Source organism: Haliaeetus leucocephalus, unplaced genomic scaffold (genome assembly GCF_000737465.1).
Source record: "Haliaeetus leucocephalus isolate CR32 unplaced genomic scaffold, Haliaeetus_leucocephalus-4.0 Scaffold162, whole genome shotgun sequence".
In the NCBI taxonomy this organism is placed as follows: Eukaryota; Metazoa; Chordata; class Aves; order Accipitriformes; family Accipitridae; genus Haliaeetus; species Haliaeetus leucocephalus.
Genome location: NW_010972598.1, coordinates 14,971,329 through 14,983,958, shown reverse-complemented (window position 1 = coordinate 14,983,958; position 12,630 = coordinate 14,971,329). Strand labels below are relative to the sequence as shown.

Sequence of the window (12,630 nt, the reverse complement as noted above, 5' to 3'; positions counted from 1 at the left end):
TACACAACCCTTCAGCTGGGTCTATATTGGGAAGAAATATGACTTTTTTTGCAATCTAGCTTGGCTGGCGAGATCTCTACCACAGCTCTGTTGGGCAGCAAAAATAACCCATCTTCTGATAAACCCACGCTTTGTTAGATCGACTGATAAATGAAACGTCCTGATTGATTATGGCTGATTTATGAGAGTCATATAGCCTAGGATTTTTTCCTCTAATTTTTTACATATAAAACTCCCCCCCCCAAAAAAAACCCTTGCATACAAACACAAGCACGACGCAGACTGTAACTGTTGGAAAACATGACTGTAAGTGCACTAGAAGTAAGGGGAGGAAAAGGAGAGCGCTGTTATCTTTGTCAATTCAAAATGCCCACTACCCCCACCAGCTCTCAGTTCCACAAAACCAAGTTTTACTGTTAATAAACTCACCTTGAGCTTCTGATTCTCAGAAATCGGAGGATGGATGGGGCCGCAGAGTAAAGTCACGGGTGCTAGTGGGTGCGGGAGCCCAGATTGCCTTGAGATAAAACTGCTCTTGCAACCATCGTATCGATGCCTACTGCCAAACGCTTTGTAGCTCCCAGGTTAAAATGTATTTTGGGTGACACTGATTGACTTTGGGAGCAGAAAGGCATCACGGGATGCAAATAGACCTCCAGAGAGGATGGGACATTCAAGCCACCAGAGACCTGGTCTTGCGCAGTGATGGTTTCTAGATATCAGACCACCGGGATGTAGGAAAATTCAAGTTGTCCATCCCCAACTTGCAGGATCTGTGTCTTCTGGGGTTGTTGGGGGGCGGGGGTTGCATCAGTTTTGGCTCAATCGCTAGGGATTTGGGAGGGCAACTGCTTTTATTTTTTTGCTCTGTGCCATATCATGTACATCTGATCTTAAGGAATGGGAGTAAAATTCATCAGGGAGGTGCAGAGAAGCATCAACATCAGTGAGAAAGCTCCTAAAACCTCTAGGGACAAGAGGATCAGCCCCTGGGCCATCAAATACAGTTTGGGGAAGGGGGAGGTGTTGATGAGGGTTGCACAACGAATTATTTTGCAGTTTCCATGCTTTGCTTTTAACGTGTTGAACATCCGTAAATTTCATTTCATGAAAACCAAGCTCCCAGTCACACGAGTATGCCTGCTTTGCTTCCCGAGCTGTCCGCTTCTATTTAACGCCTGGCTTGCTCCCCTCCACTTAGCCTTTTAACAGGGGTATCAATAAATCCACATCAAAGCAATGCCCGGCACTTCGTCACAACTGGCCTCATCGTTAAACTAAAAAACGAGGATTGGGAAACCAGAGTTTGTGCTTTAAGGTCATCCGATATCGGGGCTTTTCTCTTGCCTCTGGGGAGATTATTCGATGGCACGATCCAGAGTCTCAGCAGAAGCAAAGCAAAACCTGTTTGATACTTTATCCCTGCTCCCATTTTCCTCCCAGCTTCTGTTTTATTAGATTTGCTCTTCCATGTGTAGCAGGGTCAGGTCTGGAGCAAGGCAGCCATGATTTCAAGATGCAAAATTTAGGGTGAATTAGGGAATATTATTGGCATCCTGTTTATTTAGACTTAGGAGGCATGTTTGTAAGCAGGGAGAAAAGCTTTTGCAAAGCGCACTTATGATTTCATGCTCTTGCTTAAATCTACCTTTCCTGTTTTCCAGGCATTTGCAGACCAACTGTCCATGGGAATAGGGGAGCCGGGTGCCCAAGCTGATGCATAAATCGACTTCTCCCCATCTCCCATTGCTCACCACCTGCCAAAAACCAGTATTAATCTGGACATGAAAACCTGTTTGCATCCGACCAGTTCAATGCTGTCTGTGCCGGGGTCCAGCATCAGCAGGCTCTGCCCAGCCAGGAAAATGGAATAAAGATGTTGGTGGCTGCTTGTCCTGTAAATAAAGAGAAAATAATAAAAATGAACTTTCTTTCTCCAAATACATGGAAATACAAAGAGCAGGCTGAATTTATCAGTTTGTATTTCTTAAGGTTTTACTAAACACCTCCTGGAGAGAGGGGGAAGAAGGAAGAAAAGCAAAGTCCCAGAGCCCACGAGCTGCCTGGGTAAAGGCAGCAACCCTGTTATTCCTTAAACAATCACGCTCACCCAATTTCCCTGGGCTGCAGGTTTTACCTTCCTCACTTGCAAAAAACCAAAACCCCAATTTTGGCCATACTGTTTTAAAAAAATTCAATAACCCTACCGCTCAGCTCTTGAGGTTCCCAGCTCCGTTTTCAACGTGATTTGCAGAAAAAACCCACAGTCCCAAAAGTGTTTTTTCAAGCCTGTGCTGAGGATTGCTTCTCGTTTAGTTAAAAAATAAAGCCTGAAAACAGTCAGAAGAGGGAGACAGAGCCCGGCAGTCGCACCCCAGCGCTCACCCACTTTTTCCTGCTTGAGCATCCAACTAAATGAAGCCAGCCTCTGGCTTCCAAAATACCCTTATTAATAAAAAACACCACTAATAAACCCGTTTCCTTCACCGAGCAGTGCTGCAAACACATTGGTCTTCTGAAAAATAGACCTTTTTTTTCTTTGCATTTCACTTTTGAGATGATTCCTCTTGCTTGATAGATGTGGCAGCTACAGCTGCCCCAGGGTACCCGTGGGATTTGGGTACATCGGGAGAGAGAACAGGTCCCTGATCTATGCTCCCTCCTCTGCATTTGACTTACGGGTGCTGGGGGAAGCTTTATCATCAGTAGGTTATTGCTGAGCCTGCACCAGAGCAGCCCAGGGACCTTTGCAGAGGGTTTCACTGTTGTTTGTTGGTTTTTTTTTTAATAAAACCACACTCATATTTTTGCAATTCATCTGCTTGAGGTTTCCCTCTATGAGCCCATTTCCCAATGTGGCTCAATTTACCGGTCTGGGGTTGGATGCAAGACACGTCGGCTATTTAATTCCTATATTCCGAGTGATGTGGGAGGGAATTGCCGCCTTGATCACAAAGTTGTCCTAAAAATGAAATACTATAAAAGGTAATTCCTTACCTGGTCATTAGAGGTTGGTCTCCAGCAGAGGGGAGTTACCACCATCTCCAGGGGCAGCACGTTGCCACGACAAAGCTGTCTTTGCTTTAAAAATTGCTAGGCTCTCCTTTTCCTTGCCTGGGGATAAAAACTGAAAGCCGCAGTTCATGGGGAAGAGCTGGAAACCTTCAGAAATGGGTGTTTTCCCCCTGTGCAAGCCTTGCCCAAACATTCACCTCACTCCAGGAGGAGGAAGTTGTGCCTCCCTGGGGATCTGATTCCTGGAAAAGCCCTTTGGAAAGGCTCTGCAGAGCAAGCTGCTCCATTTTTTCCTTTAGTTATGTCTTTCTGGGCCCTGGGCACACCCGGGCTCTGGCCACATCTAGGGATCTACCATAAAGCCACTATTTTTCAGGAGATCGGGCTAAATATAACTATAAAGATACCACAAAGTGCAATAATGATGGTGCCGCTTCCCTCCCCGATGGCCTGACTGGCATGCAGCGAGTGGAAGCGACTTTGCAAAACACGACAGTAGTCACATTTATTGTGTAAAAAAAACCCCTAAAAACCAAATAAGGAGATGTACAAATGCTTCAAAATGCCAAGGTAGCGAAAGGACCCGGGGGAGCTCACGTGCCCGCACGGTGCATTGCAGTTTTTATAACCCTCCAGCGTTACTTTACAGTTTCTCCCAAAGTATCTCCTGAACCTGAGAAGATAAATCACATTATTTCCACATTCAATACCCTCTGCCTCCCTAAGAGCTTTGCTCCAAGCTGCCTTTCAGTCCTCCACCTTCTCACACTTTGCTGTGGCAGATGGTGCCTTCCTCTTCCTCCTCGTCTTCCTCATCCTCAGCATTGACAGGAATGTAGCCTCCTTCCTTGGGTAAACACCAGCACCAGCCCGCGCCGCTCAGATCCACCGCCCCGAAGCTGAAATCCCGCATCTCCAGGATCTTGAAGTCAACGGTGTCCAGTTTGGAGTAGATCTCGTTGAGCTTTTGCCAATACAGCCAAGCCATCACGAGGCCGATCACCTGCAAAATATGAGCGTTAAAACTGCTATAGTCGTACAAACTCTTCCAGAAGGTCTTCTCCTGCAAGGGGTGCTGTCACCCGCACTTCCAAACCTGGCCATGAGACAAGAGAGGACAATTCCCAGTAAAAGCTTCTGACAAAGCAACAGCCTCGTTGTCCAACTCATTAACGGCCACGTCCAACTCACAACTTCCCACATCACCCTGACAGACGGATGCGGATTAGTTGGACGTCACCACAAGCATTGCAAAGAGAGAGGCAGAGGTCCAGGCTCTTGCTAAAATTAAGACATTGCTGCAAGCATGGTGCCACGGATTATTTCCCATTTCCCTGCTGGCTGTCAGCGAATTAAAAAATACACTTTAAATCTTTAGGACAAGGGGAGAAAAAAGCATTTTCATCAGCACAAGATTTCAAGTGCATTGCTTTGATTTCTCCTGATGTTTCCTTTGCAGTGCTACGCTGTGGTGGCTACGAACATTAGGCAATAAGCCTTTGTGAGGAGCTATTTGCAGGCCAGATGCTGATGAGTGGCACAGTGGCAATCAGAGGATTGTTAGCACAAACTGCATCTTTTGTACTAAACCTTTACCCACCTTGACTACTGATCTGTAGAAATAAGGTTTATTCTCTATAAGCCCCAGATGTTTTGGGGTCAGCACCAGGATACAAACTGCAGTTTTATAGATATTTTCAATGAGTGAGATGGGATGGAGAAGGACAAGACCATCTTGAGCGTCAGGGCTCTTCTTCTCATTTTCAAGGCTAGTAGTTAACAAGTTTTTTCTGCATAACCATTCCTTGCAACAAAGAGTCAATAAATAACCCAGTTGCACCTGTACCATCCATCAGCTGGAATCTCCTGTGCTATTGCAGCACATTGGTTTTGGAGCTGAAAAATGTTATTAATCATTTCTATGGGTCCTAATTGAGTCGTCGTTAAATAGCCTGGAAAGTGGGAACATTAAGAGAAAGATAAATGGGGATAAGAGCAAAAGGTTGTAATGCATCTTAAATTAGGGACCATTTTATCCCATAGTGGAAAGGGAAAAGTGTTTACCCAGAGGAGGCTGCAGAAAATGGAGGCAAAAAACTTCACAGGGAAAAAGCAAATCAGGTAAGTGTCACCCAGCGAGCTGAAAGCAAGCAGGCAAATACAAACATCACTGGGGTTTATTAATCTGTCTTTCAGAAACAGAGAAATACCCTGTCATCTGCACGAGCAGCTTGCACCTTGCACATAAGCTGCCCCAAAACAGCTCAATATTTACTTTGCCTTCCCAAATTCACCTGGAGGTGGAATCCAAGGAGACCCCCTGGATCAACAACTCTTCCTTCAACAAGTTGGAAGACCACATCCTTGGAGATGCTCTCCCAACATGGAGAGTCCTTCCTTGAAGTGCTCAGTTGGAGCTTGCCCCATTTCCACTTTCCTAATTGCACCCACCAATCCTCAAAGAGCATTCTGCTTATTTGACATTCCACCTAATTACTGATAACAGGATTAATCACTGAAAGAACAGATGAGGTGCCAGAGGCTGCTGCATGGTTACGGCTAGCAGGGCTTTCCCGATAGCAGGAATTGCAGAAATGCTGGATTTGTGCCATTAGGGTTCTTTGCTGGGAAAGATGACTGCAGATGCTGGAAGAAAAACTGAAGTCTGCAAACATCTCAGCATCTCCTTTTGTTATCCAAACGACCTGAAATCAGGTTATCTTACAGCCTGGGTAACTTCTGTGGATGTATCTCCATAGCTCCCTGCTGCCCTCAAAATATTCACTGCTGCGCTGCATATTATATATCTGTCTCAGCAGGCAACTCCTTCCCAAATACTCTACGAAATTATTTCACCCTGCGTAGAGAGATGGCAGTCATCTCCGACTCAAACTGTGTGAGATGCATTCGCTCTCCGAGAACGTGCACAGGACCAAAAGTGGGCTGTGCAACCTTGCGGTCACCTGGGATGGAGCTTGCTTTTGGCAGCGAAGCAAAAATAACAAAACCAAAGACTTTGTCATGGAAACGCCAACCGGGTTCTTGCTCTCCTCTCCCACATCTGTCCCCTCTTTTGTCCCCAAAAGCTGGAGAAGCCTCCAGGCAGGGATGCAGGAGGCCAAGGCTGGTTGGATGATGCTTGGAGATGGCTACGTCTCTCCATGAACCGTAGGGAAAGTGCAGGGCAACTGCTCCCATGCGGATCCAGATAATAAGATTGTGCTAATCCATATTCAACAGCAGATCCTTTAAGGATTTAAGAAGTTTTAAAATAATATTTAAATGTATGTTAAGCCTTAGCATTATTTACTTCTATTAGCATGCCATCACTGGGCAGATTAAAATCCCACTGCTGATACAGTGAAAGGACCAAGCAAGCAAAAACCTTTGAAATGACAAATTTTAAGGCAAGCATGTAATTTTTTCCTCCCTAAACCAAACAGTAATTCAGGAAAGATTTGTGTTTACAATAAATTTAATGCAAATGAATCCAATTCTGGAAAACCAGGCGGGTTTGGGGACATCATCCATCCTGCTCCTCTCCTCCCGATGGCAATGCGACGTCCGAGGTACTGCAGGATGCAGCATCCCAGTTAAACTGGGGATTTCTTGAATGGAATAAAGGTACCCCAAGTCCTCAATCAACAGACTGCATCCCACAGCCTTCACTCTCCTCTGAGTTATGAACCAACTTCCATTCCAGCTTGCCTCTAAATATCCTCTTTCACTTAATGAAAACAGAAAAAGCTGTCAGGAATATAGATGCATTCAATATCCCCGGCACCAAGGGCACCATGTTTTCCAGAAGTAAAGAGACTTCTAACGTGAGCGCTGATTTTACTGCATTGCAATATCAAGGAAGGCATTGTTGCAGAGGAGCATGTTAACAAAATGTATCAAATATGAGGCTAAAAAAATTAAAAACCTGCTTTTCTCCCTGACTTCCCCTCCCCGTGATGGTAACCACCAGCGAGTGAGGGTAGAACCGCTTGGGAGTTACTGCTTGCGGGTCATTTAAAGTCAGAAAATTGCCTCTTCTCTCTGGCTGGCATTCAGCGAAGTATGGAAACCACCACTGTCTTGGGAAGTCTCTAGTCTGCTGCTTTCTGAGCTTTTTGCTGGGGGATTTAAATGCACAGGGTTTTCACAGGGGTATGAGATCATTGAGTACCTGCTCTTACAGGGTGCAAGAGCAGTTGCATGCATAAAATAAATCCAAAGACCTTTGCGTATCAAGGGAATCAATAAAGCATGCAGACTCACCGGAAAGTCACAATAGGGTTTTATATATATATAATTAATTTTTGCAAGGACTAGCTATATATTGCAATTTGCATTGATAATGGTATTGGTAATTTGGTGGCACCCAAAGTTGGGGATCCCCTGCGGTGATAGGTATGGAGAAAACCACCCTGCAGATGACATTATTTGAGGATTACTGCATTGCTTCCGATCCGGACACTGCAGCAGGGAACGTGCAAAGGCTTGCACAGGCATATCCTTCCTGCATCCTTCCCTTCGCACGTGTTTTCCTCCCTGCTGGGGCACGGTGCCCACCTCGCCCTCTGCTCCCCGGCCACCTTGAGCACAAATCAAGAAGAGAAACTTTGCAAACCCAAAGCATCAACCGTTAGAAGCAATGGTATTCACTGTGGCCATACAAATACGTGGATTATTATATTTTAACACACTAAGCACACAACATTGCACCATCCTCTTGCTTTGTTGTTTTTTGGGGGTTTTTTGTTTTGTTTTTTTTTTTTTTTAAGAAAAAATTAAATATCTAAATACACGGCAAAACAGAATGGGGGACAGAATGGTCTGCTGCCATTTCCCACCTCTCCAGCTCCTCCCCGTAGCAGCTTGGTGGCCTCGAGCTGATACAAACTGGCATTTTGCAGCTGAAGACCTTGATCTCCATCTCTCAGCGGCACTTTGGGACTCCCCTGGTGAGCCACAGGTGAAGTCTGCCCCAAACCCATCCAATTTAGAGTAGGAACTTCTGCTTCTTCATTTTGAACCAGCAAAAGGGTGAGTGGGATGTCTGCTGTCAGTGAAGGCCAGCCATAAATTCTCCCATCTAACCCATCCAAGCAGCTAGAGGAAATTTATGACCATCAGAGGGGAGAAAAAAAACCAACCAAAAAAAACCACGCTCCAAAGCACCAGTCCTCAGGGATTTTGTCTCTGACTCCCAGGGGCTGTACGATGCTTCTGAGCCACCTGGGAGGACAGGGAAATAAAACCCATTCATCACTTGCAGCTTTTCGTATCCTCCCACGCCGCTTAATCAAACCCCTCATTTGTATTTCTCCTGTCCCCATGAGTCCCTGGGAAAGTGACCTCCCTGCCCCACCAAAACAATGTGGGGACACGCATCCAGGCAAGGGCAGTCTGATTATTTTTAAGCCCCAATTATAAATGCTCATTTAATCCCAGAAGGTTCCCATGGATGTCTGCAAGTCCCTGCTACTGGAAGACCCTTGGGTTTTCTCTATGCAAACCAGCAAAAGCTCAAAAAGCAAATTAAAACCCCCATTATTTTGCTCGGGAACTTGCAATTATTTCTAGCCAACTTAGAACAGTAGCACTAATTATAACCGAGTGCTGTATCATGATTAAGCTACGGGTGTTGGACTATCTAGCTGAGCAAGGACACCATCCTGCTGCTGTTCCCAGAAATTGTTATTGCCCCTGACATAGCAAATGCCTTACTTCATCCACTGCTATTACTCCAAGGCATGAAGAATCATCTTTATATTACAAGAGATATCCAGAAGAGACTGGAAATATTTGGTCAGCTGGTTTCAGCGCCTGTTCTCCACTCTTTTTCGTGGTGGCAGTGAAGCATCCTGGTTCTCCGGCACAATCTGTCTCAGATAAACCCTAATATTGCACTTCTTGGGATCAACGCTTGTTCTCTCCCTCAAAGCCCAAAGCCCTCTTTGCCCTTGGAGCTGACAGCAGCCAAGGAAGACTTTTTAAAACCATTTCAAACAAGACAGCATCGGTCACAATTACCAATTTCCTACCAACATCACAAGAACAAAATCAAGTTAGTATGGAAGTCTGGGGTACTTTAACACAACTAATGATTATTCCTTCTCTTCCAGCACTTGAGGAAGTATATACAAGTATTTGAGGCTACACTCCAATTTCTGTGGTTCTGGTGCAGTGCAGAGCCTTCTGCTAGACATAAGCCATGTCTTTCTGTTTCGCATGTAGGTGCCGTAAGATTATTACAAGGCTTTTTGGTGCTCAGCTCCAGACTTGCCAAGCCCCAGCTTTGCTCACTGTCTCGTAGCGGCTCCACTTGTTCTTTCGGATTAAATGGTTTTGCATTAGGAATAGGTCTCAATGGGGCTGATATGGCCAAGATCTAATTGCAATATCCTCCTCACTGGGAAATGCTCATTGATTGATGGCTCGTCTCTTCCACGTCTGGCAAAAAGCAGCATGTTTGGAGTCAGGACCATTTTTGGAAGCAGAGAAGGAAAGGGCTCAAATGCTCATTTTCACATTATTATACAACAAGAAAAAGGTCTGGAAAACCACAGCTGTTTTCCCTTAGGGGTGTGCATATGCATGTGAGCATGTGCATGCGATCAGTGGCTTGATTCGGGGTGGAACGGTTGCATTTTTGGGCCTTGCAGAGCACTCAAAAGGAGCTCAGCTCTTCCAGTCACATTTTCCTGGGCAATCAAACATGCAAGGCTCAATTTGGCTTTCGCTTAACAAGGGCAAAAATCAAGGATAGAAAATAGCAACAAAACGATGCTCAAGAGCCCTCGCAGGGTGACAGCATGATTAACCACATCCCACTGCATCATGGTCCCGACAAAACCAACTCTAACCATGGAGAAAATAATCCATCAGCCCAAGGAGTGTCCTCTGCAAGCAAAACTTTCTGCAAGAAAACCCTTCTCCATGCAAACATCACCGGCTGCTGTGCAGGCTTGTGCCCGGCTCTGGAGGTCCTTGCCCATTTGGGCGGCTGTAAAGCTGGATCCTGCTAAACAGAAGAGTTGAATCATTTCAAGCTTTCCCAGAGCTAATCAGGTAAAAAGCAAGCATTTATCTTTTATTGGCTTTTCCTTCCATAAATTGATATTTATAGACCAGGCTCTTGCAGAGGTCATGGACTGCAGATGGAAAAATCCCTTTTATTCTCCTTTTCTACTACATTAAGCACGCGTCAGCCACTTGAGAATATACCGCCTTCCAGCCCCTGAAGCAACTAAGATATTAAAAAGCAAACAAAATACAAATTAATCTCGCAAAGAAAAAGGGAACTTTGGCAATACAAAGCCCTTTACACAAGGAAACATTTAACATTACTGTCACCAAGAGATGAAGACGCCTACCTGCAAAATGCCTTTTGCAAGTCTAATGCTGCATTTTTGACGACTGAAATAGTTGATCTTCTGGATTTATACTCTTAGGAGGGAACATCTACCTCCACACTGATGCCCTGTTACTCTGTAGCTGCTCCCAATGTAGAGCTTTGGAGATTGATGAAATACCAAAGTGAAACGGAGGTAGCAACAATTCACCAAGAGTCAGCAGCACCGCTGAGTCGATAAATACTAACCCTTGGCAGTGACCTTTCAGAGATTTTTTTCCTCTTTAATTGGACTTGTGCCATTTTCTGCTTCTTTAGGATGGAGAAAAAGGGGTTGAAGAGCTTTTTTGTGCACTTGTTTCTACTTTACTACAGTGGCTACATCTTCACTTTGCTAAGGAGGATGAAATACCATCAGAAAACACCCCCTGTAAAGACACAGGAATAGAAAAGTTGGAGATGCTTTTCCTGAGGTCAGTGTAAAAGCTACTAAAAGAGCACCTGGGCATGGCAAAGGGGAAAGAGCAATGCAAGAGGTTATTTGGCTTATTTTAACTAAAAACACAATTTACCCATGCTGTAAAGTCCTCAGATAATCTTGCTAGAGGCAGGGAAGGTAGGGATGGAGTCAGTAGAAAAGAAATTTATGTGCTTTGCTGCACCTGCTGAAAGATCTGGGGTTGCTTCATAATTAAACACAACTAGTACGAGGCCACAACATGAATTTGCCACTGACTGCCAACAACTAAATTAAAATGTCTCTTTGAGAGTGATATGAAATGCATCACAGTTTGGCCTCGGTCTGCAGTTTGGCTGAGAAGAAGGGCAAGGAGATGGGATTTTACTGGAGAATGAAACATAGAAAAAAGAAAGAAGAGAATTAAAGGTACTCTGCAAAGGCAGAAAAATAATTGAGTTGGTGTGTTTATGCTTCGCTCTGAATGAAGACAAATGAACACAACCACTTCCCAACTCCTCAAATTTTCCCATTGCTTGATGACTTACTTAAAAAAGGTGTAGACATTAGTGATTTAGGACCGCTCATAAAACTACAAACTCCCTCTGCCCTGCACCAGCCAGGGGAGAGGCTGGCTGCTGCACAGTGACATACCTGGGCAGGATTTTTCCCTGCCTCCTCACTCGTTCGATCAGTTCAACACCCAACAGGACCCAGCAGATTTACAGCTTTTCCCAAACCCAATTAGATGCCCACACCCCTGAGAAAGCAAAGCCAAGCAGCCTGCCCTGTGGCCTTGGCGTCTCACAGATATTTGGGGAAAAGCAGAGAAAACTTAAAAATTCAGTAACTTCCCACATGATGGAAAGTCAAAATCTGATGGTTTCCCACACCTGAGCATGATGGAAAGACAACACTGAGAACAATAATTGCCCACTCTCCACGGGCGCTCTACGTCAGCCAAACTTTTCTTGGGTCCTTCTTTCTGCACAAGAAGAGCTGGTTGCTTACCCCGAATCCAAGCACAAATCTCGGGCGCTCAGATGATGAACATCAGCCGAGCTCAAATCCCCAACCTTTGAGCCCTTGAGCTGCTCACCATCACAGATGAAGCTGAAGTTTGAGCCTAAGGAAGAGCAACACTTTGAGGGAAATTGGGCAAAACCCAAAGCTGGACTCGGGACATGGATCATCATCCCAACCTTCTCCCCAGCATCATGCAAGTCTTCCACCAAGGTGGTTTGCAGCTCCACGGAGAGGCACGTGTCCCATGCAGGACATGACAAATACCCAAAGGCCAAAGATGGGACAGGTCAATACATTCACTCTTCCCAAAGCTCAAGGCACTGTCAACTCCCCACATCAACAATGCCAACCCCTTCCCCCTTGGATCGGCAATTCATGGACAATATTCTCACCCCAGCTTTCTACTGGCAGCTGCTGGGGATGAAGCTGTTTCTGGGCTGACAGCTCCTGGCAACGCAGATGGCCATTTATAACTTAATTCCCTCCAAAACTTGACAGAATCAAATCCGATTTACATTTAAAACCTTGAAATCATGAGCAGATGGGAAGAACAAGGTTCTTCATCTGAAGAGCATTTAACGGCATGACAGAAAAATCACAATGCTTGCTCAAAAGCACTTGATATTCATCAAGGCTCAGCAATCCTTATTGCCATCTCTGGTTTTTCTCCCCATCTTTCCCAATTAAGAGCATCACGTTGGCAGGTTAATGGGTAACGCAACAGGCGGCTCCTGTAATGTGCTCTCAACATCCTGCAAGGCAGATGGAAGCGGTCGCCTCTATTACAGCA

General features: G+C 45.2%; 1 protein-coding gene across 1 annotated transcript in view; it reads right to left on the bottom strand.

The window, feature by feature from the left end:
- Window positions 1-3,778: 3,778 nt before the first annotated feature.
- The window catches only part of LOC104829015 (tetraspanin-15-like), a 44,248-nt gene continuing 35,396 nt past the window's right edge, over window positions 3,779-12,630 (bottom strand). Inside the window, exon 8 of the mRNA XM_010563024.1 lies at window positions 3,779-4,018. Coding sequence (XP_010561326.1) covers window positions 3,779-4,018 — 240 coding nt within the window. The remainder of the gene's footprint in view (window positions 4,019-12,630) is intronic.